Source organism: Calliphora vicina, chromosome 3 (genome assembly GCF_958450345.1).
Source record: "Calliphora vicina chromosome 3, idCalVici1.1, whole genome shotgun sequence".
NCBI classification, from domain to species: Eukaryota; Metazoa; Arthropoda; class Insecta; order Diptera; family Calliphoridae; genus Calliphora; species Calliphora vicina.
In genome coordinates this window covers 58,040,199-58,061,488 of record NC_088782.1, presented here as the reverse complement: position 1 = coordinate 58,061,488, position 21,290 = coordinate 58,040,199, and the positions used below count along the sequence as shown (strand labels likewise).

Below are 21,290 nucleotides of genomic sequence, written 5' to 3'. Positions count from 1 at the left end.
AATTTTTGTATACGTCAAATATAAATTTTGAATACAATTTCAATTTTATAAAGGAATGGAAACTCCATTTCAAATAAACTTTATATTACTAAAAAAAATCCATTTAAAATTCAATCAATTAGAATTAATTTGGAATAGATTAATTTGGAATATCGTAATAAAGTTGCGTTTTTTTTACATTTCTGTGATTTCGAAGTTGCGTCGATTATGTTTCAGTTTGCGTCTGATGGATTCGAAGTTGTGTCGTTAGTACTTCGATTTGCGTCCATTTGAGTTTTTTTCAGTTTCTTGGGGTGCCCTTCAATTGCCATCTTGTCTACGTTGTCATTGGTGCGTCTGAAAACATGGCCAATGCAACACCATTTATGTTTGGTGGTCTGAATACGTATTGGTGTTTCATCTACTCTTTCCCAAAGATCTCAGTTTGAGATAACATTCAATAGTTTTGAATAAAAATATGTTTTTTTTATTAGAAATTATAAATTGCTAATACAAAATTTCAATTTCAAATAAAAATTTTAAATTTCGCCTTAAAATTCTGAAATTTAAATACAATTTTTTTTATTTGGAATAAATGGTTTTAATTTCGAATTTAAATTTCAAATAAAAATTAAATATATTATATTTTAATTAAATTAAATTAAAAATTTCAGATCGAATTGAAAGCCCCAATCAGTAAATTTTCATGTCAAATCCACAATTTCAGTTTCGAAAAAAAAAATTTCAAAAACTCTTCGAAATTCAAGTTATCGCATAGAATATCTACATTTTGTACATAATTGTCAATTTCATATAAAAATTCTAAAATTTTCGGTTGAGTTAATTTATTATGGAATTAAATTAATAAGCTATTAAATTAAATTAAAAATTTCAGATCGAATTGAAAGCCCCAATCAGTAAATTTTCATGTCAAATCCACAATTTCAGTTTCGAAAAAAAAAATTTCAAAAACTCTTCGAAATTCAAGTTATCACATAGAATATCTACATTTTGTACATAATTGTCAATTTCATATAAAAATTCTAAAATTTTCGGTTGAGTTAATTTATTATGGAATTAAATTAATAAGCTATTAAAGCTTTGAATGGTTCAATTTATGTTAATTCAAATTAACAAATTTAACACATTTTTTCTTCATTCAATTGGTTCTTGTTATTAATCATGATGAATTGAAAAAAAAAATGGTCTAAAGCCCATTTGTATCGGATTTGAATTAATGAACAATTTAATAATTATTATGCTACTTATTGTGAAATAGATATACCTATGAATTAATTTGTAATAATTTCTTTACTGAAATTTAATATGATTTTGAAAATTGAATTAAGTATTAATAGTTTTGAACCATTGCGCTGTGGTCCCAATCCCATTCTGTTAAGCATGTATTGTTGAACTGTTAATTTAAACTTAAAACAGCATTAACATTGTTCGGCGTTTTCGAATATTTCTCCATTATATATTTTTGGTTTTCCTTCATATGTTATCCTGAAAATCAGTTTTTCATCATATGTTATCTAACAAAACTCTATTAAAACCAATACAATGGAAACTTTTCCAAATATTAATTTAATAAGTTAATACCCAAAATAATTCTTGAAATTTTTACGTTTTTAGTATTTCGTTAATATATAATTTTATTTACTTACATATATGAACAAAAAAAAAAAAACAATAAAAAGTATTCAATATTATGGTATTGACAATGGAAACTTCATTTTGATCCCTTTTAGTGGCGCAGTATTTTGTTGCACAGCCCTTGTTTTTTATTACTGAAATCGTCTTCTTTAAAATATTTTACCAAAGTCTGATAAAGCTTCATTCGTGTTATAATTTTGAGGCCGCATTTTTGAATCTACAATTTCCATAGCTTTTCTATGGGATCAGGATTCAGAACCCTACGAAATTTTTTTATAAGTTTTTGATACTGCTGATTGATTATCACATATAAATATTTATTAGCTTCAATTCATCATTAAAATCGTTTATTATTTTGGTTTTAAAATCTAGCTAGTTTTTACTTTAAAACTTGTGCAAAAAAATTACATACATACATTGAAAGAATAACAAAAAATATTGGAATAATGATAACTGAATAATAATTTGTATTCCTTATTGGTTCGAATAATAATTTGTATTCGTTATTCGAGGAAATTTCAAAAAAGAATCGATAACTAGAATAATACAAAAATTTTGAACTTTTATTCGATTAAAATAAAAGTTGAATAATGTACCACCCACTAGGTACTGGTACAAATATTTCTATTTCCGTTTATGTGGCGTATGATCGATTTGCAATACATTTTGAAGTGCCAAACAGGGTTTTGCCAGATATCCCCAAAAATATTGATTTTCCTGAAAAAATGCAATTCTTCACAAAAATTTAAATTAATTTGGCAAATGACATATCAAAATTTGATATTACACAGTAATGGGTTTCCTTGAATCCACAATTTGTATAAATATCTTATATATAAATAGGCTACACGTTTTTTTGTGTTGTTTGTGTATTTTAATTATGTTATTGTCCACCAATGACGAAATATATATGGTTTAAAAGCTTATTTTCTCTAGATATGCACAATATAAAAAAATGTTTCAAAATTCTTTCCACAAAGGTGATAAAAAAGCGTTTTAAAAGTGGTCGAATTTCGGCCACCGGTCGATCCTAGTTTTTATAATTTTACCGATTCGAAACGGTAAAATTTGATTTTTGTAGATTTCAATTATTGAAATCAAAAATTTGGGTTTTTATAATTTAAATTATTTATCGAATATCAGTAACGGTATTTAGATGCAATTGCAGTTATTTCTGTAACGGTAGTTGAGCTGAAATGGTATTTTAGTCATTTCAATTGGTTGAAAAAATTTGTTTATATCGTTTCAAATCTTATGATCATAAAATAAAGTTCACATATTGGTAATTTATTGCTATTATCAATAATATAAACATTATCCTAATTACTTTATCCCCATTAAATCTCCGAATTATTTTAAAATACCCCATTCACCAAAATCATTAATAAATCCCCATGTTTGAGGACAAATACCCAAACTTGCAATGCCTGGTGCCAAAACTTGGACATCTTATGCCAGATAATAAAAATAATTTCACAAAATACAGAGTTGTATTTTAATTTACTACACGCAATATGGCAACATCAATTTTCAACAACTGTTTATCAAATTACTCATCCAAGAGAAGAAACGTCAAAAATTCATTGCAGAAGAAAAAAAATTAAAGAGGAAATTTATTCGTATAATTTATATTTATTCGAACAAAATAAATATCAATAAAACAAAGGAAATCTATTCTAAATATTAAAAATTAGCAAAATATAAAATGATACCAGCGGCAGAGGAGGCACAAATCACTAAATTACTATCAAAGGTAAGTTGAAACTAACAAAACGAAGAGGCCAAACAAAGAAGAATAATAATGATTGGGTAGGGGCCATGGGCTATATATAGGTGTATATTTCGCAGTTGTTTATTAAAGCTAACCGATTTTTAATGTAATACTCTAATAACACTTACAGTATAAACATATTAGTAGTACTAAAAAGGAAGTTGTCGATGTTATAACAAATTACCGCAGTTTATCATACAATTTACAAAAGTTTGGTAAGTATGATATGGGAGTTGGACGGATTTGTGCTCTAAATGACATCTATTTTTCTAATTTTTACAGTTTTTAATGATGGCAATACAAGGGATTTATTCAATTTGCAGGGCACCATACCGGTTGTTTTCAAAAGTATGAAATTTGTTATATTATGAATCATATGAGTCAGTGTATTTTGTATAATTAATTTTTTCTTAATAATTATAGACAATACATATTACATTCCCATTTGTATTTGGCTAATGGACACCCATCCTATAAATGCACCCATGTGTTTTGTAAAACCAACCCCAACCATGCAGATTAAAGTATCAATGTATGTAGATCATAATGGTAGAATATATTTACCATATTTGCATGATTGGCAACCTGTAAGTGTGATAGCAAATACGTACATTCGATTTTTGAAGTGCTCTTGGTAATATTTATTTTGTTTTGTAGAACTCAAGTGATTTGCTATCGTTGATACAAGTAATGATGGTTACTTTTGGAGAACATCCACCAGTATATTCGGTTCGTAAAGACCAAACATCGGCCACACCATATCCAACGGGGTGTAAGTATATATATATATGTATATATTCGTTGCATTTGGTTGCAATATTGCATAGGTACAAAGTAGTTTGATAATATGGGTAGAAATCAAGTTAGATCTATAAAATGTCTACGTTATGATGACAAAACTAATAAAGGACACCCAGAAATATCGATTTTACAAAGCAAAATTATTAATCACGGTTCTGATAACAAAATTTGGTCATTTTCTGAAGTTGTATATTTCTATACTATGAAGTTTAAAATAGAACCCAAAAGCATCAAAGTGGTTAGATTTTTTTTAGATCGACTAATCTCATTATTAATTGGCATTTGATCTTCATGTCAAAACTTTATTTTGATTTACAATATTATATTTGTTTGTCATTTCAGCTTTTATGCCGCAACCTGGAGGAACAAGTAATCAAAATACAGCAGCAGCATCAGGTGGTTCTTACTTCCCATATCCCACCGAATTTCCACGATACCCAACAAGTAATAATTTTGGTGGTTATCCACCTTACCCTTCATCATCGGGCAATGCAATGCCAGCAACGACCTCTGGTGGTGGTGGCGGTTGTCCACAATTCCTGAAATTTCCACCAATTCCTGGCTATAACTCAGGCTATGTAAGTAATTAAGGTTAAAAAGTTTTCAAATATGTACTTAAAAATAAGCTAATCCTCCAATTAGAATCCAACAAATCCCAGTTCGACTGGTACCATAACCGAGGAGCATATTAAAGCTTCGCTTATCAGTGCCGTTGAAGATAAATTACGACGTCGTCTACAGGAAAAAGTTAACCAATATCAGGCTGAAATCGATACACTTAATCGTACCAAACAAGAATTGGTAGAAGGTAGTACCAAAATAGATTCAATTATTGCACGTTTGCGGAGAGAAGAGGTAAGAGTTTTTGTTTATTGTTCAATTGTGTATAAAGTTAAAGTTTTTGTCTTTTCATTGCTAATTTATAGGTTGATTTACAAAAAAATATTCATATTTTACGTGACAAGGAGCAAGAATTGGAAAAAAGCCTAGAGTCTTTGGATGATTCTGAAGGTATTGATCCGGATGAAGCAGTTACAACTACAGCACCTTTATATAGACAGTATGTAAACATTTTTAACACAAATTTTAAAGAAATATGTTATTTTATTGTATTCCATTATTCTTTAGGCTACTTAATGCTTACGCTGAAGAAGCCGCCACTGAAGATGCCATTTACTATTTAGGCGAAGCCTTACGCAATGGTGTCATTGATTTGGAAACATTTTTAAAACACGTACGCCAGTTGTCACGTAAACAGTTTATGTTGCGTGCCATCATGCAAAAATGCAGACAAAAGGCTGGTCTAGCTGGTTAATACAAGGCTACAACAATGATCAACAAGAAAATTAAACAAAAAAAAATTCTATAAGGATTTTATGTTCATGTCATTGCCGTTAATAGCGTAAAAAATGTATTAAATTTTATAAAAAGTTAAAAGAAAAGAATCACAAACAGAAGAAAAGCGATAAAATGATATTTAATTATAGTTATATTAATAATCAAATCAAATTATATATATATATGAAAACAACCAATATATTCAAATACCATCATTATATAAAAAAAATCTCAAAACAAAATTAAAACACATAAATGTTAAAAATTAATTTTTAAAAAGTTTATTCACCGTATAAACACACCCAGCCACTATTTTGTTGTTCATCTACATATTTGTTGTTCATGGTTTAAATCATATCATGAAATCATATAAGCTGCACTTGAAAGATGTTTAATGTTCAATTTAATACTCAGCCTTATTCAGCTATGTAATGGAAATCTATTACGAAAACCAAACGAAAATGGATGTGACGTATTTGTTATTTTCGTTATGGGAATTGTTTAAAACTTAATTTTAATACTTTTGAATTAATTTAAATAAAATTGCTTGCTTAAATTCATTTAAATTATTTACTAGAAAATAATAAGTCATTGGATCAAAAATAATTATTGAAATCGTTTAAAATTTATCACAACTTTTCAAATCAATCGATTTCTATTACATACCTGATTATGAGTGTCGTTGTTATAGTCGAAAACGATTAGTTTTGTTAAATTGGTATTACAATTATTGGATACGCCTTAAATAGACTAAATTCAAAAGTATTTTATATTAACGTTGTCGAACATTTTACATGATACCTAATAAAATTGACAATGACACTGTGATAAGGCTGATTGTCATTGAAATTTGTTTTTGGATCTCCGATATTTTTTTAATTTTCTACATTATTTACAAAATGCTGAGATTAAACAAACAAGTATTTTCGATTTTAATAACACATTGAATTAAATTATTTTAAATTACTTTTGGTACTATGACTATTCATTTAATAAAATTACTGTTTAGAAATCAAAACTACTTATGTTCTTTGAATTAAACAATTCTGAAAATTCAGTATTTTTATAACCAATATTAGGATTGGTAATTTTTCCCGCTGAGATTGATTTGAAATTAATGTCAAGATACCTTTAAGGTATATTTATCTGCTGGGTATTTTACACCGTAAATATATATATTTGTTGGAATTACGGCTTAACAAAATTAAGTAAGAGTGCTATATTCGGCTGGGCTGAATTTTATACATACACCCTTTACGAAAGTATACTTTAAGACAATGATTGAAAACAATTGTGTTGAAAAACAAACAATTTGGGAAATAATTTTTGGGAGATATTTGACACAATGTTGGTTAAAATTTCTATGGCGTTATTTGCATCGTGGGAAAGCTCTTTGAAATGTCTATCATTAGGTATCCATATTGTTAAGTATTGCGTCCACAAAGAAAACTTTGATATTAACAGTAAAACATATTTTACAAATATAAACTGTTGGGGGGATATTGATTTCATTTTCTCTTTTTATTTTATTAATTCAGCAATGCAAATTAAAAATCAATCTTTGATTACAAAAAAAAAAAAATAATTAACACTTCAACTCTGCACAGAATGATAGTAAATCACAAGCAGGTATATTTTGTATTCCAATTTTCTATAAATCTTGTAATTATGAACATATTTGCAAAATATGCTAATTTATCCATATTACAGTTTGGGAATTTCTAAATGATTTGGTTTGAAATGAAACATTTAGGTACCATTTCCAAGAAATGATAAACGAGTTTAAACATAATAATCCTTCATATGTATTATATGTAGTAATTAACGAGTTTGGATGCAGGTAGTTTAAATCAAGACAGATTAACGAATGTCCAGATGTGTTTTCACATGTTGTGTTTATTTGTATTGCTGTGTTATCCTTTTAAATATTTGTTTGTGTAAAATACATGACGTACATTTATTGTAATACATACTGTCATAAATAAAAAGAAATATTTTGAAGAAAACGCGTTTGTTTTAATTTTACTCGCACCTTGCCTAAAAATTCAATTCTATTTTATGGGCGTCACTTTAACCAAATTTTAAACTTATATTACGAAAGTAATAAAATGTTGTATTCTTTAAGTAATTTTTTCATTGTCGTGGGATGTTTCTAAATACCACTTCGCTCAAAAATAGTTCCTTTTGTCGGACATAGGTTCCATGGACAGCCACTCTTCAAGCAGCTCACTTGAGTTTTAATGAGTTTAGAACCAGTTGTCGTCGTCCGAATAGGCTGATATTGCAATACAATGTTCGACAATTTGAAATCAAATTCGAAGTTATGCTCGAAATGATCTTAAATTTCTGATCATGCATGAACCTGATGACAATTCTTACTTATGTTCGTAAATATTCGAAAGCTCTATTATCTCATAATCATGAGGATTCTTTAAAAAAATAGTTTTATTTGTGGACAATTTCTTACATTTCTTCCCATTTACTTAATTTTGCAGCCATATTTTGCGACATTAAATCTAAAAGTAAAAATTACCAAAAAACGTCAATAGATCAAAATTTATTGAGAATAATCCCAAACAACTATTTAGTATTTCACCTTAATCACTGTGCAACATTATATTTTTAAAATTCATACTATATTTTGTTTAAATAAATCACTTGCAATGTTAGATTACATTAATTTTTTATTTAATAAAAATTGGAATTGCAAAAAAATGGTTTTAAATATTTTGCCCATACTACATAGCATAAATATTTAATGCCGGTTTATTTTTTGTTTTATCAGTACGTTTCATCTTTAATTGCTTCAAAACCATTCCTATTATTTATAGGTGTGTGTATGTTTATCCTAATTTTGTCTCTGAGGCATCTACGGTGTAATTTATATGTAAATACCCACTGCCAACATCAGAAACATTATGCCGAAACCCAAAAATACTGATGCACATAAACTGATGGCCAATTCTTTGAAGAGTGTCCTCTCCTTGGCATTTTTAGGTCTGGATACTACATAGATAAAGAACCAAGCTGTAAAGAATGTACCAATGATGAGCAATACTGTGGCTAAATGGGGAAAGACAGCCGGATTAATGGGCGATACATAACGTTGCATTGTGGACTCCATGCTGTAAGAATTAATTATTGAATGGTTTCACTCACAATTTTATATAGATTTTACTTACTTTTTTAATTTATTTTCGTTAATAATTGTTTATATAGTTTAATTATTGAATCAAAAATCTTGTAAATTCTACGTGGCCCGGCTTGGCGAAGAAAAAACACAATACAATTTGACAATCAACTGTCAAAAGTGCTGGAATAAAACATCGATGAAAAAACGAGTTACCAGATGTGAGAAATTTAAACACAAGTTCTTTCTATTTAAACGCAAGTTTATCTCAGTTTATTTAAATAATGTATTTTTAATGGCTTTTATACAAATTGTTTTTCAAATCAATTTTCTTTCGACATCAATGAACAGACAGTCTGTTCCTACCATTCATTACGACTTCTCAGAGATTTAGATCATTTTAAGAACATTTGCAATCCTTTCAAAACTTATTTCGTATTGCAAAAATAAGAATACTTAAAAATTATCATATTTTCTGTATTTAAAATTTCGTATTTTCTGAAATACTATTTGAAAATTCTGAAATACAAATGGAATTTTCTTAAATATAATTAGAAATTTCTGAATATAAATAGAAACTTCTGAATATTCTGAAGTACATTGGAATCTTCTGAAGTACATTGCAATATTCTGAACTACAATTTGAAACTTCTGAAATACAATTAGGAAATTTCTGAAATACAATTCGAAATGATGTAGAAATTGACCATTTACAAAAAAAAAAAATTTTAAAAATTTAAAAACAATTAATAAATTAAATTTGTTTAAAAAAAAATATTTTTAAGTATAATTTGGTGAAGGGTATATAAGATTCGGCACAGCCGAATATAGCTCTCTTACTTGTTTTTTAATACATTTGAATATTATTTTAAATATCCATCTAAAAACCTTGATGAATAATGCAATTTTTACTTTACTTACTTCTTCCAAACCTTAATTCTACTCCTTCCTGCATGCTCCACACAGATTATTACAGATATGCAGCAAATGACAGTGTCAAAAAAGTAATATCGAACCGTATGTTTATTTTAACGTTCTACAACCACTTTTCAATGGTTGCGGTTTGCAGAGCGAGAGAAAAATACAATTTTGATGTGATATATATTTGTCCCTCTTTCCAAACCACAAACATTTTGACATTTTTCAGCTGATTTATATATAGCAACGATAGATCATGTGATTATTTTTCATCGCTTGTTTAGTTGTCTGAACTGTCAATTTCCCTTGTGTTTGTTGTTGCAAAAACCCAAAAGCAATAAAAACAACAGGCAGACTTGGACACAAAGAGAAGAAAGTGTGAGTGAAATAGCTGATTATTTGTTCGTTTCTATGGTGCTACCTGCTGTTATAATTTGTTTTTGTTTATTCATTATAAACCTATTAACTAGTACTTATTTTTACTTAAATAATTTAAATCACCATTATTGTTGTGGTAAAACCGCCACCATCTCGCTAATCACCTTGCTTTGACAGCGCAAAGATCTTTTACAAAAACAAACTACCTGTTGTTTTTGTAGATATTCTTGTTGAACTGTCGTTACCTTCCGAGTACATATACCCTGCTTACATCTTTCAAATTGCTAACAGATATCAGTCTGGCATTACCACGAAAAGACCACATGAGAGAGAGTTAAAAAAAAATTACAGAGCATAGAATTTTTATTTCAATTTCTTTGTGAAAATTTTGTAAAAGAAAAGACGACAATTCTTTAATATTTTGTTAAAAAGTGTACATTTGTTCATTAATTTCAAACCACAAATTTACTCAATATGGACCACGTAAGTATAAATAGGAAAACAACGAAAATATGTTGTAAATAAAAAATATAAACAAAATTAAAAAAAAATCCCAATGTTACAGGTCGATATTGACAATGTGGAAGATCTTAATGAATTGGAGGCACGTTTGTACGCACAAATACACCATGAGGCAACGGAAAAATCCAATGTGGACAATGTATCACAAATTGATGGCGTAGATGTTATAAATACAAACTCCAGCATTAACGAGGATGCTGATAGTTATAAAAATTATGAAACGTCATCGAATACAAATAGGATTTTGTCAAGACGTTATTGGGCAAGTGGGGAGAATTCTAAACAACAACAGCAAACGCAAACCCAGCAATATCAACAAAATACTAAACAGCGTTTTGTACATAATCCATTTAAAACTCCAAATCCCCAAAATGATCAACAGACAAATTATCCACCATCGTCTGCCGCTAAATCTCCAAATCAACAACAGCAAGTGAAACAAATTCAAAATCCATTTAATATTGCAGCAAAAACAAATGAACAGTTGAAGTCGTCAACACAGCATATTAACAAATCACAAGCAGGTATGTTTTGAACTTTATTATTATTTTTTAAATTTTGCAAGATCGCAACGCTTTTTTAGGGTTATTTGAGTATTTTCTTGGATTCAGTTTGAAACAATCAATTTAATTATATACCCTTTCAATAAAGTAGTAACCTAATTTGCTTAATATGTAGTTTAGAAGGGGACAGAGTAAATTTATTAAATTAATATGATCATTTTGTCGAGGATTCCAGTTCTTTTATTATATTTTTGAACATGATATGCAAACTTTTCTTATAATTTTTTAACTCCACAATTGCATTAAACATTAGCCTTATATTTATTTACAATAACAAGGTCACTTCGTTAAACAGCATGATCAATTACAAAAACAGAAACATTTGGAAGATAATAACCAAAAATCAAAAAATACAAAAAATACGGTGGTTTCGACTAGTAAGATAATTGATTTAGATACGGATAATGAGTCGGACGGTAGCGATATTATAATGATACCAAGAGCACCAACACCCATATACACTTTGGACGATAGTGACGATGAGGATAAACTTCCCACAGTAAATGAACATGAAGAGAATTCTTTAGACTCAAGTTTGATAAATTATAGAGCCGGTAAACTTTTAGATACGACATTACGTTGCATATCGCCATGTTCTACACATTCGTTCAATAACTGTGGAGAAGCAATCGAGGAAAAGGTGTCAGGAGAAAATGTGAATGATCTTTTAAAAGTTCCCGAAACTCAAAACGAAGCTTTTGAAAATTCGTTAGGTTCCAGTAAGGAACGTTTGCCAGAGGAAATTGTAGAGACTAATGAAAATTTAAAAACTACCCAAACTGGAAGAGCTGTTCACGCTGAAATTGATATTAAACAAGAGGAAATTTCGTTAGGTTGCAGTGTGGTACATTTGCCAGAAGCTAATGTGGATACTAATGATTCTTTAGAGTTGGCTACATCCAAATCATCTAAACAACAGTCACACCCTAATAACTGTCATGTAAATCATAGTCAGATCAGAGTCTTAGATGAGTATGAAAGCGAAACGGATTGTACGGATAGTTTTTTTGCTAAAGAGTCTAACAAAACCACTGTCATAAGGAAAATCGATACAAGTTCCGATGAATTGGAGGATATGGGCAGCTGCAGCAGACAAAGAACCAAGCGTTTGCTTAAACGTAATAAAGCATTAGATTCTGATGTCATTATCATAGAATCAATGTCTAGTTCTGATAACGAAACAGACGACAAAGACGTTGAGGAAGATGATAATGAAGTATTGCGTACTCCCATACCTTTTATAGCCAAAGGACCGGCAGTAGAACGTTATAAGCCGCGCAAACGCAATCGAAACTTATCATATTGTTCCCCCCTTACACACAAACGGAAAACAGCTAAAATATCAGCATTAACGGGCCCCATTTCGGATACAGGATTTATAGCTACTTTAAATAATTTGGCTGAAAGTCAACAGGTCGCTCTAGCAGAGCAAAGCAAGCTGAATTTAGAGGAAGACGATGACGACAGTGAAACTGAGAATATTCCCACTGCCCGTGATATTGCAGAGAAAATATTAAACTGCCATAATGATTCTAAAAACACACCAGCTGTTGAAATGGCTGTAACTGAAGATGTTTTAAATGAATTGGATGAAGTATTCGAAAGCATTGAACAACAGTTAGATAGTCGCAAGGCACGAAGAAGTCAATTATCTACAAACGATGATACCGTAGAAATATCCGACTCATCGGACAGTGACCTAGAAATGCATAGCATCGAAGATGCATCAATTATTGTTTTATAGATATATAAATAATAGTACAAATTTGTATATGGTTGGTTAACATGGTGGCCCATTGTAGAGTCAATATTTTTTGTAATTTTTTTGTTTAAAATTAACATTGATAAGAATTAATATTATAGATTTTTTAAGTTTATTAGTTCAAAGATTTTTGGAATACAAGTTTTGTTTGTAATTTTTTTCTCATAAAAAGTTCTATATGTATCAAAAGTTTCTTCTCTTTGATCTATATCTGGATTACTAAGTCTTTAACATAGACAAATGTATATCATTAGATTATATACATTTCAATGACCTTTCCAATGACTTATGTACGGAAAAAATATATTTTTTTAACCCGAATTTTTGTTTCACCATTTTTTTCATTTTTACCAAAAAAATTTATTTTTATCCAATTTTTTTTTCAAAACTAAATTTTTTTCACCTAAACAATTAAGAACAATTTTCACCCTAAAAATAGTTTTCAATTAATGAAGAGTATATAAGAATCGGCACAGCCGAAAATAGCTCCCTTTCTTGTTTTAAGTTATTTTAGTTTTGTTGCTTTGAGAAAATGGTAAAACATCCGTTTTAATTCTGACATTTATGACAACAAATCTCTGACACCGAAACAGACATTATAGGAAAATGATAAAACTATCTGAAATATTTAGTAAGCCAATGAGTTATGACACTCTTGTCGCTACCCATGCAACCACAAAGTAGTTAAGAATTTCTGTGTCCCATTATGTATAAATAACACTATAAATATGATCTGTAAAATTTTCAAAATTTAAAATAGATATGTCCTTTATTGCCTTAAATATGAGTATTTTTTCAAACCAATATCTCTATATATTAATTACATAGACAAAGCCATAACACCAATTGCTACCAAAAGTACAACAATAGCGCCATCATCAGACGAAAATGTCACGCAAGAAGTTGCATTTGCATCCTCATCGTCCAATGAAAATAAGAGAAACAATAATAAAAATGGCAAAACTGACCAACACCAGAGTGCAAAACAAAAAATGCCCACAGATAAAGCCAATTTAAAGATAAATCCTGTAGCTGAATGGATGGAAAGAAATAAAAATCTGAATAATAAAAAAACCAACAACAACAATAGCAATAAAAATTCATCAACCGTTACTAAACAAGGTCCCTTCGCTAAGCAGCAACAAAAATTACAAAAAGCTAAACGTTTAGAAGATAAAAAACAAAAATCCAAAAAGGCTAAACTAACGGCTGCAGCAAGTAAAATAAAACCAAGTGAGATAATTGATTTAGATACGGATAATGAATCGGACAGCAGCGATGTTATAATGATACCAGTAGTTCCACCACCCACCTACACCGTGGAGGATAGTGGCGACGAAGATGACAAAGGTAAAGTGACCATTATCATGCCTCACGAAGAGAATGCTTTGGACTCCACCGATGTGCAAATGTCATCCACGTCAACAAGTTTCATAAAACCTCAATCTTTAGCATTGCATGATAGCGCCGAGAAACGTTTAGATAATTCATCACGCTGCACATCGCCATGCTCCATACAGTCGTCCGATGATTTTATAGGACAAACTGATCGCAGTCGTTTGTTGGCCGGTGCCAGTGGTGTGGCCGATGATGAAGATCTACTTGTACTTACCACCGATATGAACAGTTTGTTAGAGGTACCCGAAACTGCTAAACAAGCTATGGATGATGAGATTTGTATGGCACAAGATGGAGGAAATCCCTTAGATTCCAGTTTGGAGGAAATGCCAGAGGAAAATGTGGCAACTAATGATTCTTTAGGGTTTGCTACACCCAAATCATCTAAACAACAGACATGTGCCAACGATTATCGTGTAGATCAAAGTGAATTTAGAGCCTTAGATGTTTATGAAAGTGAATCGGATATCACAGATAGTGTGTACTCTAAGGGGACACATAAAACCACTGTCATACGGCAAATCGATACAAGTTCCGATGAGATGGAGGATATTGGCAGCTGCAGTAGCCAAAGAACCAAACGTTTGCGCAAACGTCGTGCTTCCAGCAGCAATAAAGAATCAGATGCTAACAATGATAATGTATTGTCTAGTTCCGACAACGAAGATGTTGAGAAAGATGACAATGAAACATTGCGTACTGACATACCGTTTATAGCCAAGGGACCGGCAGTGGAACGTTTTGTGCCACGCAAACGCAGTCGTACACTATCATCGTGTTCCCCCCTTACACACAAAATAAAACCGGCTAAAACCACAGCATCCACGGGCCATATGTCAGACACAGAATTTATAGCCACTTTAAATAATCTGGCTCAAGGTCAAGAAGGCGAGGCGATTCTTGAGGAATCCGAAGAAAGTGAAACTGAGAATATGCCCACAGCCCGAGATATTGCTGAGAAAGTCTTAGCTGAGCATAGCGATAAAGAAAAATCGAATGATGTGGCCGTACCTGAAGATGTGTTACAGCAATTGAAAAAAGTGTTTGAAACCATTGATCAGCTAGATGCCCGTAGAACGCAATCATCTACACCCGAGGAGACAGTAAAAATCTCATCGGACTCATCAGATAGTGACCGAGAAAAGCATTTCCAATATAAATCTGTACCCAACGAAGAGGCACAAATTATTCAATATACTCCAAACAAGTCGAAGACGACTAGAGTTGCACCGAAGACTTACTCCGAAAATGGTTCGCCCATTTACAATGTAATTTACAGTCGTGGCCAACAAAGAAGAATGGGCGGCATTGGCTGGAATGATGAAATGCGTAGATTTTATAATGATTCCTGGAATGGAGAACATTTTATAATGAATAAACTTTTGCAAAAAATGAATCGTAAGTAGTTTTACAGACAAAATGTTTTAAATTGTTTTTACTAATTGCTAAAATTTCTTTAAAGCTGATAAAAATCTGTGGAGAATTTATACCGAAGATCGTTTTAATATCAGATCCAATAAACGTTATAACAATGTGAAATGCACCAATTGCTGTGAATTTGGCCACATGCGTTCCAAATGCAAGAGACCCAGGAAACCCATGATTTGCTATATGTGCGGTGATAGTGGTCATCATGAACCACGCTGTCCCAACACTATTTGTTTGAGAGTAAGTTTAAATACAGTTTGCTAAAAAAAATTCAGCTTTTTTAATTTTTGTAAATTTTCTTTTTTCAGTGCGGTAATAAAACTCAGGTCTTTACCAAAAGTTGTAATGCCTGTTCGTATCAAAATCGTATTATGTGTCCCATTTGTAAAATACGTGGACATTCTTTGGACTATTGCCCAGATAAATGGCGCCGCTATCATTCAACCGTAAGTTGTCTAAAGTTTTTATTCTACAATTTACTTAGTTAACTAATAATATGTTTGTTTTTCTTCTAGACCGAACCAAATACTCAGCCCAACAGTAGTATTACTTACAATACCCGCAAGTATTGTTGCATTTGTGGTGGTCGTGGTCATATATCCGATAATTGTCGCAGTGCTGTACGTTTCTTGGAATATCCGCCCATTGTTAGCACCATTAAATCTCATCAAAAATCTTACAGTGATGTTGTGGTTAAGACCCCACACAATGGCATTGCTTTGAATTTATTGTACGATCCCTGTCAGGAATATAATTTTGATTTAGTTGAAACCACATCGTTTGATAAATATTATGGCCGCTTTTTAAAGGCTGTCGATATGGATTTATTGTTGAAACGCAAACGTAATATCAGTGAGGTGACTACCGAAATTGCCGATACTACCGCCAAGAGGACTAAACGCCTTTCGAAGAAATATGAGGCAAATCCATATTCAAAAGTTGGCACAGCTAATCAAAAAAATATCGAATCAGTGGAAAAGACTCCTCCGAATCAGGTAAATTTTGATATGAATATGTTTTAATCTATTTTAAAGAATTTATTAGTCTTTTAGCTTTAATGTTAAACCTTATTGCATTAGAATATAAATAAATGAAAATATTGTATCGATCGTACATGGCCCTAACTGAAAGATTATTTAAATAAACAATGTAATGATAATAAATACTGAAATCAAAGTTTCGAAAGAATTAATTCTGAATTCAATTTTCAAAATGAAAATAAATATTATCTCTTAACCATTCCATTAATGAACTCATTAATTCATTAGTACTTCAAATGTATTGAATTCATTACTTTAAGAATTCATTCTTTATGGAACTAATTCCATTTCTGGAAATAGTTTAATGCATGAATTGCTGACATTTTTTTTGGAATTAAGCTAAACTTAAATTATTCTGATTGAAATAGGTCTATAGGTGAAAAATATCAGATAATCAGTTTGTATAAAGTATTTATATCCAGGATCTTTATATAATCCGTCTGTCTGTCCGTTAAAATCAACTTTCGGAAGCTCCCAAATTGTTTCACACCCTGTATCTGCGCCTGCATTAATATATTAGTGAAAATAGTAGTGTAGACTTCAGGATCTCATTTTTCTCTACTCAATATCGACTATAAACAAATATTTATTTTTCATTGTTTCTCTCTTCCATCCAAGGTCCAAGAAATCACCGAAAGTGGCAATATCGATGAACAGGAGGTCGAACAGGTGATCAACATAGACGACAATAGTGTTGACAATGAAGTTGGCAGTACGGTGGATGATGATGGAGACATGGCAACTATACAAATAAATACGATTAATGAAAGGCCGGCCAGAGCCAATGAAAACTTTAAATCGCCTAAAAATTTAACATCAACTTCTTCAACACCATCTAAAAGGCAGACAGAACCACCGCTAATATTAGATTCTGATTCGAATTATAGTTTTTCCGAACATTTCGATGTAGCCTCAACATCTGCTGAAGCAGCACTTTCACCAGATACCCAAAATGTTAACAGACCTGAAGAGAATGCTCTAGTGGCAGTGGATTCAAGACCAAAACCTCGGCCTATGGAGGATTTACCAGATTTTATACCCCTAATAGATTCCACTGAAACTCCTAATGATAAGAATAGTGATAATGAAAACCCCTTTGTTGGCATTTCTAGAAGATTTATACCCGCAGAAACGGATGATGAAATGGAGGAGGAACGTCGTCCCTTAAGTCCCCTACCAGAACTACCCTGTGAGGCTAAAATCTATTTGACTCATTTCCATAGCAAATATTTGCTATCGCCAGTTGGTAACACATTTTTGATGAAAATATCCGGAGCTCACAAACTGAAGGCACGTCTTGATTTCACATCCATTGGCCATGTTTTGGTTATTTTTGGTTTGCCCAGTAACCAGGATAAATTCCAAAGGGAACTTCTTCTGAAATATCGGGAATTGGCGGACGAGAATAATCAAAAACATGTGCAAAGCAATCTTAATGTTCCGAAGCGCACCGATGTTTTGATAAAGTTTTTGCGTGAGAATATAACACAGTTGCTAAATAATATAGGCAATGCCAATCAGCTGCTCAAACGTTTGGAAATCCTGGAAAGACAACAATCCAAGTCGGGCTATAAATTAGCTGAAAAGGTACGCAGATCCTTGAATATGATACTGGTGGGCCAAGCGGGCTTAAAAGATGGCACTATGCATTTGGATAAACTTCTAATGAGCCTGAAAACTCTTATGAACGACTTCAATACCGAAGACGTTACGCCACCGCAATTGCGTACTGAAATAACCGATCATTGGAAGATGATATTTTCTCCGTATCGCCATGAAAACTATCAACAGCTGGTGAATACATACAATAGACTCATATCGAAAAATAGTATGCCCAAACTAAATATCGATCCCATATTGTTGGGCCTAAAAGTCTTAGATACCAGTCTTACAGAAGAACAAAAACAAAAACTTGAACAAGCCAAGCCAGCAGCTGATAGCGTTACAGAAGCGACAAAACAAGTACCAAATCCATTGAATCAAAAAAATGCGAAAGCTTTAAAACGCAAACAAAATACTGGGACTACTTCTCCTTCCCCCAACACTGCACTCAACACCAACAAAACAAAAACACCAACTTCGCGTCCCGTTTCCCCTGCAAAAGTTTCACAAACTTCAACCTCAACTAGAGGCGATAACAACAATGCAACACCAACTCCTAAAACAAAACAAACTTCCAATCACTCGTCTACTCCCCTTAAAGCCAATAAAACTCCAGCAAAAACTTCATCATCTACAACTACAACAGCAAATAAATCAAAACATAGTACAAGTGCAACAAATTCTAACCCCTCAGGCGTCAAGGCAAATGCAACGCCAACAGGAAATAAATCCAAACATAGTACAAGTGCAACAAATTCTAACCCCACAAGCACCAACGCAAATGCAACGCCTAAGAAGCAGCCACAGAAAATAATGCCACCACCACCATTTGCTAATCCCGAAAAACGCTCCACCGTAAGTACAAGCATTCAAGAGGTGTCCGATAATTGGAAAAGTACCTGTGATACCTTGCTAACCGAAATAAGTGCTGACAAACCTAAGGGCTCAAAAGACGGCGGTAGCGGCAGAATTCCTGATTCCAAATTACATTCGACATTTTGGTCACGCGAATCCTTACGTTATTTGGACGATTGTATGCGTTTAGCTGCAGTCCGTCCAAATATAGTGGAGAAATTACAACGTGTACAACAAAAATCGAAAAACGGACAACTCTCATACAACGACTACCTCGCTGTTATAAAACTACACACGGCACTGAATGGCAAATGAAGTCCAAATCACAATACAATCTGTAAATAGAGAATATTTATGATTTCGATTTTATAGATATGTATGTATGTTAATCGAAAAGATATATTTTCGTTTTTGGTACATATGTATATCAAACAAACTAACAAATCTTATATTTTTATTGTACAAATATTAATTTTTGTACTGCAGAAAACTCCTATTTCTTTAGAAGAAATAATTGTGTAAATAAATAATTATCATTTTGACTAAAAAAAAATATTACAATTGTTTAATTTCTTATTTGAAAAAATGCTCCAAATCTAGGTTAGATGCTGAGAGAAAAAAAAATAGATAATAAAAGCAAAACTTCTTTTTCGAATAGAATCGTGACACTCGCTGATGTATAACAAAATCTATAAATTTACAAAAAAAAGGAAGAAATCAACATCCAGCTACGATGCTCCTAGTGCTATTGGTCTCCAACCGTGTTGAACATAACTGTTAACAAGAATTATTTGCTCCATATGTCGAGTAAATTAGGTTAGATAGAAAACAGGGATCATCACATTTGGCATTTCATACTACAGGAATGGCCAGTCTCTTCTACGTAGGCTATGTTATAAAGGCTACCAGTTACACCAGCTCACTTGGATCCTTGAATTGGTTCTTTTGTGATACCCTAATCCGCGGGAGTTTTTATTCATGATTGGGCTGAATATGTCGGTGTGCGATTCGGTGTCGAACCAACTCGATTCACGAATAAACGAATGTATCTTCCTAATATCCACCCTTGATAGATCCGCAAGATCATGCAGAAAAGGACAACCTATTGTCGCAGTCAGAGTTCCTTATAAAGCCATTATGACAACTTTTATGGAAGTCATTGTAAGGAAACTAATCAAGTAGTGCCCTGTAAGAACGGATATTAGAATCCGAAGCCGATTACGTGAGATAGGTGGATTTTCCAAGAGCCATCCACCATACACTAGTATGGGCTTAACCAAGAGCCATTATGCGTTCCTTAGCTTTATTTCCCAGGTGCTTCCTATGTCCATTCTGCAAGTTATGACAATAGCTGCCTTAGACGCCTTCGCTTGGATATTCACCAGTACAGTTTGGAGTTTAGAAGTATTTCGCACTATCTGAGAGCTTCAACACATTGAAAGAGAAAGAGTATATGTATCTTGAACCTTCTTAAAAAGAGTACGAGCTCTGTTTCCCTGGATTCACACCATGTCCACTATCATTGCTTCAGCGGCTAATTGTACTTAATGATGTTTGTAGACATTGTGATAGATTCGCCAGGTGTTTCCCAGAAACAGCCACAGCAACATCATCTGCATACGCAACAGACTTACACATCATGGAGCCAAATTCCATGTGCGGGAAGTTAATTGCACGATTTCATAGGAGTGGCGATAAAACCCCATCCAGCTGAGTAAACCGATTCGCTACTCTAAAAATAGTAGCATTTTCCATAGAAGAAATAATTACTATTTGTCAGAAGTCTTCTTATGAAGCAAACAATAGACGTTCTATATCCAATCTGCCCAAAGCCGTAAGAATCGACTCGGGGTTCATCCACTTTATTAAATGCCCCTTCAATATCCAGAAAGGCCACCAATGCATATTCCTTGTGCTCGAGTTATTTATCTACATACCCCACATGCGAGTGTAATGCCGTTTCAACAAATTTACCCTTCATATAGGCATATTTAGAGGCTGAAATTCGTGTTGGATCTATAGACAAACATTAATTCATATCGATTATCCTTTCCATGGTTTTCAAGAATCCTTAAATCTTTCGATCTAGTGTGAGCGGCTTCCCACCTTAGCGATGAAGACAACTGTGCACCTGGTCCAGGACTCCGGA

At 32.1% G+C, this 21,290-nt stretch overlaps 3 protein-coding genes across 3 annotated transcripts; 2 read left to right on the top strand and 1 right to left on the bottom strand.

Annotated features, from left to right (window-relative positions):
- Positions 1-3,226: 3,226 nt before the first annotated feature.
- Positions 3,227-5,659, top strand: TSG101 (tumor susceptibility gene 101). The gene is made up of 9 exons (XM_065504898.1): positions 3,227-3,388; positions 3,537-3,621; positions 3,689-3,754; positions 3,830-3,993; positions 4,064-4,178; positions 4,550-4,785; positions 4,850-5,062; positions 5,134-5,267; positions 5,336-5,659. Exons 1-9 carry the CDS (start codon positions 3,341-3,343, stop codon positions 5,520-5,522), a joined length of 1,248 nt encoding a protein of 415 aa, XP_065360970.1. The 5' UTR covers positions 3,227-3,340; the 3' UTR covers positions 5,523-5,659.
- A 2,552-nt stretch (positions 5,660-8,211) lies between these two features.
- On the bottom strand, positions 8,212-8,670 carry kud (oligosaccharyltransferase subunit 5 kud). The gene has a single exon (XM_065503986.1). It carries the CDS (start codon positions 8,667-8,669, stop codon positions 8,427-8,429), a length of 243 nt encoding a protein of 80 aa, XP_065360058.1. The 5' UTR covers position 8,670; the 3' UTR covers positions 8,212-8,426.
- Positions 8,671-10,299: 1,629 nt separating this feature from the next.
- On the top strand, positions 10,300-19,694 carry Zcchc7 (Zinc finger CCHC-type containing 7). Its single transcript, XM_065502900.1, has 7 exons — positions 10,300-10,454; positions 10,537-11,017; positions 13,647-15,614; positions 15,679-15,884; positions 15,953-16,090; positions 16,160-16,639; positions 17,303-19,694. The coding sequence occupies exons 1-7, from the start codon at positions 10,446-10,448 to the stop codon at positions 19,454-19,456; spliced, it is 5,436 nt and encodes a 1,811-aa protein (XP_065358972.1). The 5' UTR covers positions 10,300-10,445; the 3' UTR covers positions 19,457-19,694.
- Positions 19,695-21,290: the final 1,596 nt, after the last annotated feature.

Excerpts from the sequence above, each read along its gene's own strand:
- TSG101 (XM_065504898.1), top strand. The coding sequence starts at position 3,341 with ATGATACCAGCGGCAGAGGAGGCACAAATCACTAAATTACTATCAAAG. Across the intron at positions 3,755-3,829 it reads CATACCGGTTGTTTTCAAAA|ACAATACATATTACATTCCC; the intron begins GTATGAAATTTG and ends TAATAATTATAG. Across the intron at positions 4,179-4,549 it reads CACACCATATCCAACGGGGT|CTTTTATGCCGCAACCTGGA; the intron begins GTAAGTATATAT and ends TTGTCATTTCAG.
- Zcchc7 (XM_065502900.1), top strand. Across the intron at positions 11,018-13,646 it reads TATTAACAAATCACAAGCAG|ACAAAGCCATAACACCAATT; the intron begins GTATGTTTTGAA and ends TTAATTACATAG. Across the intron at positions 16,640-17,302 it reads AAAAGACTCCTCCGAATCAG|GTCCAAGAAATCACCGAAAG; the intron begins GTAAATTTTGAT and ends CTTCCATCCAAG.
- kud (XM_065503986.1), bottom strand. The coding sequence starts at position 8,669 with ATGGAGTCCACAATGCAACGTTATGTATCGCCCATTAATCCGGCTGTC.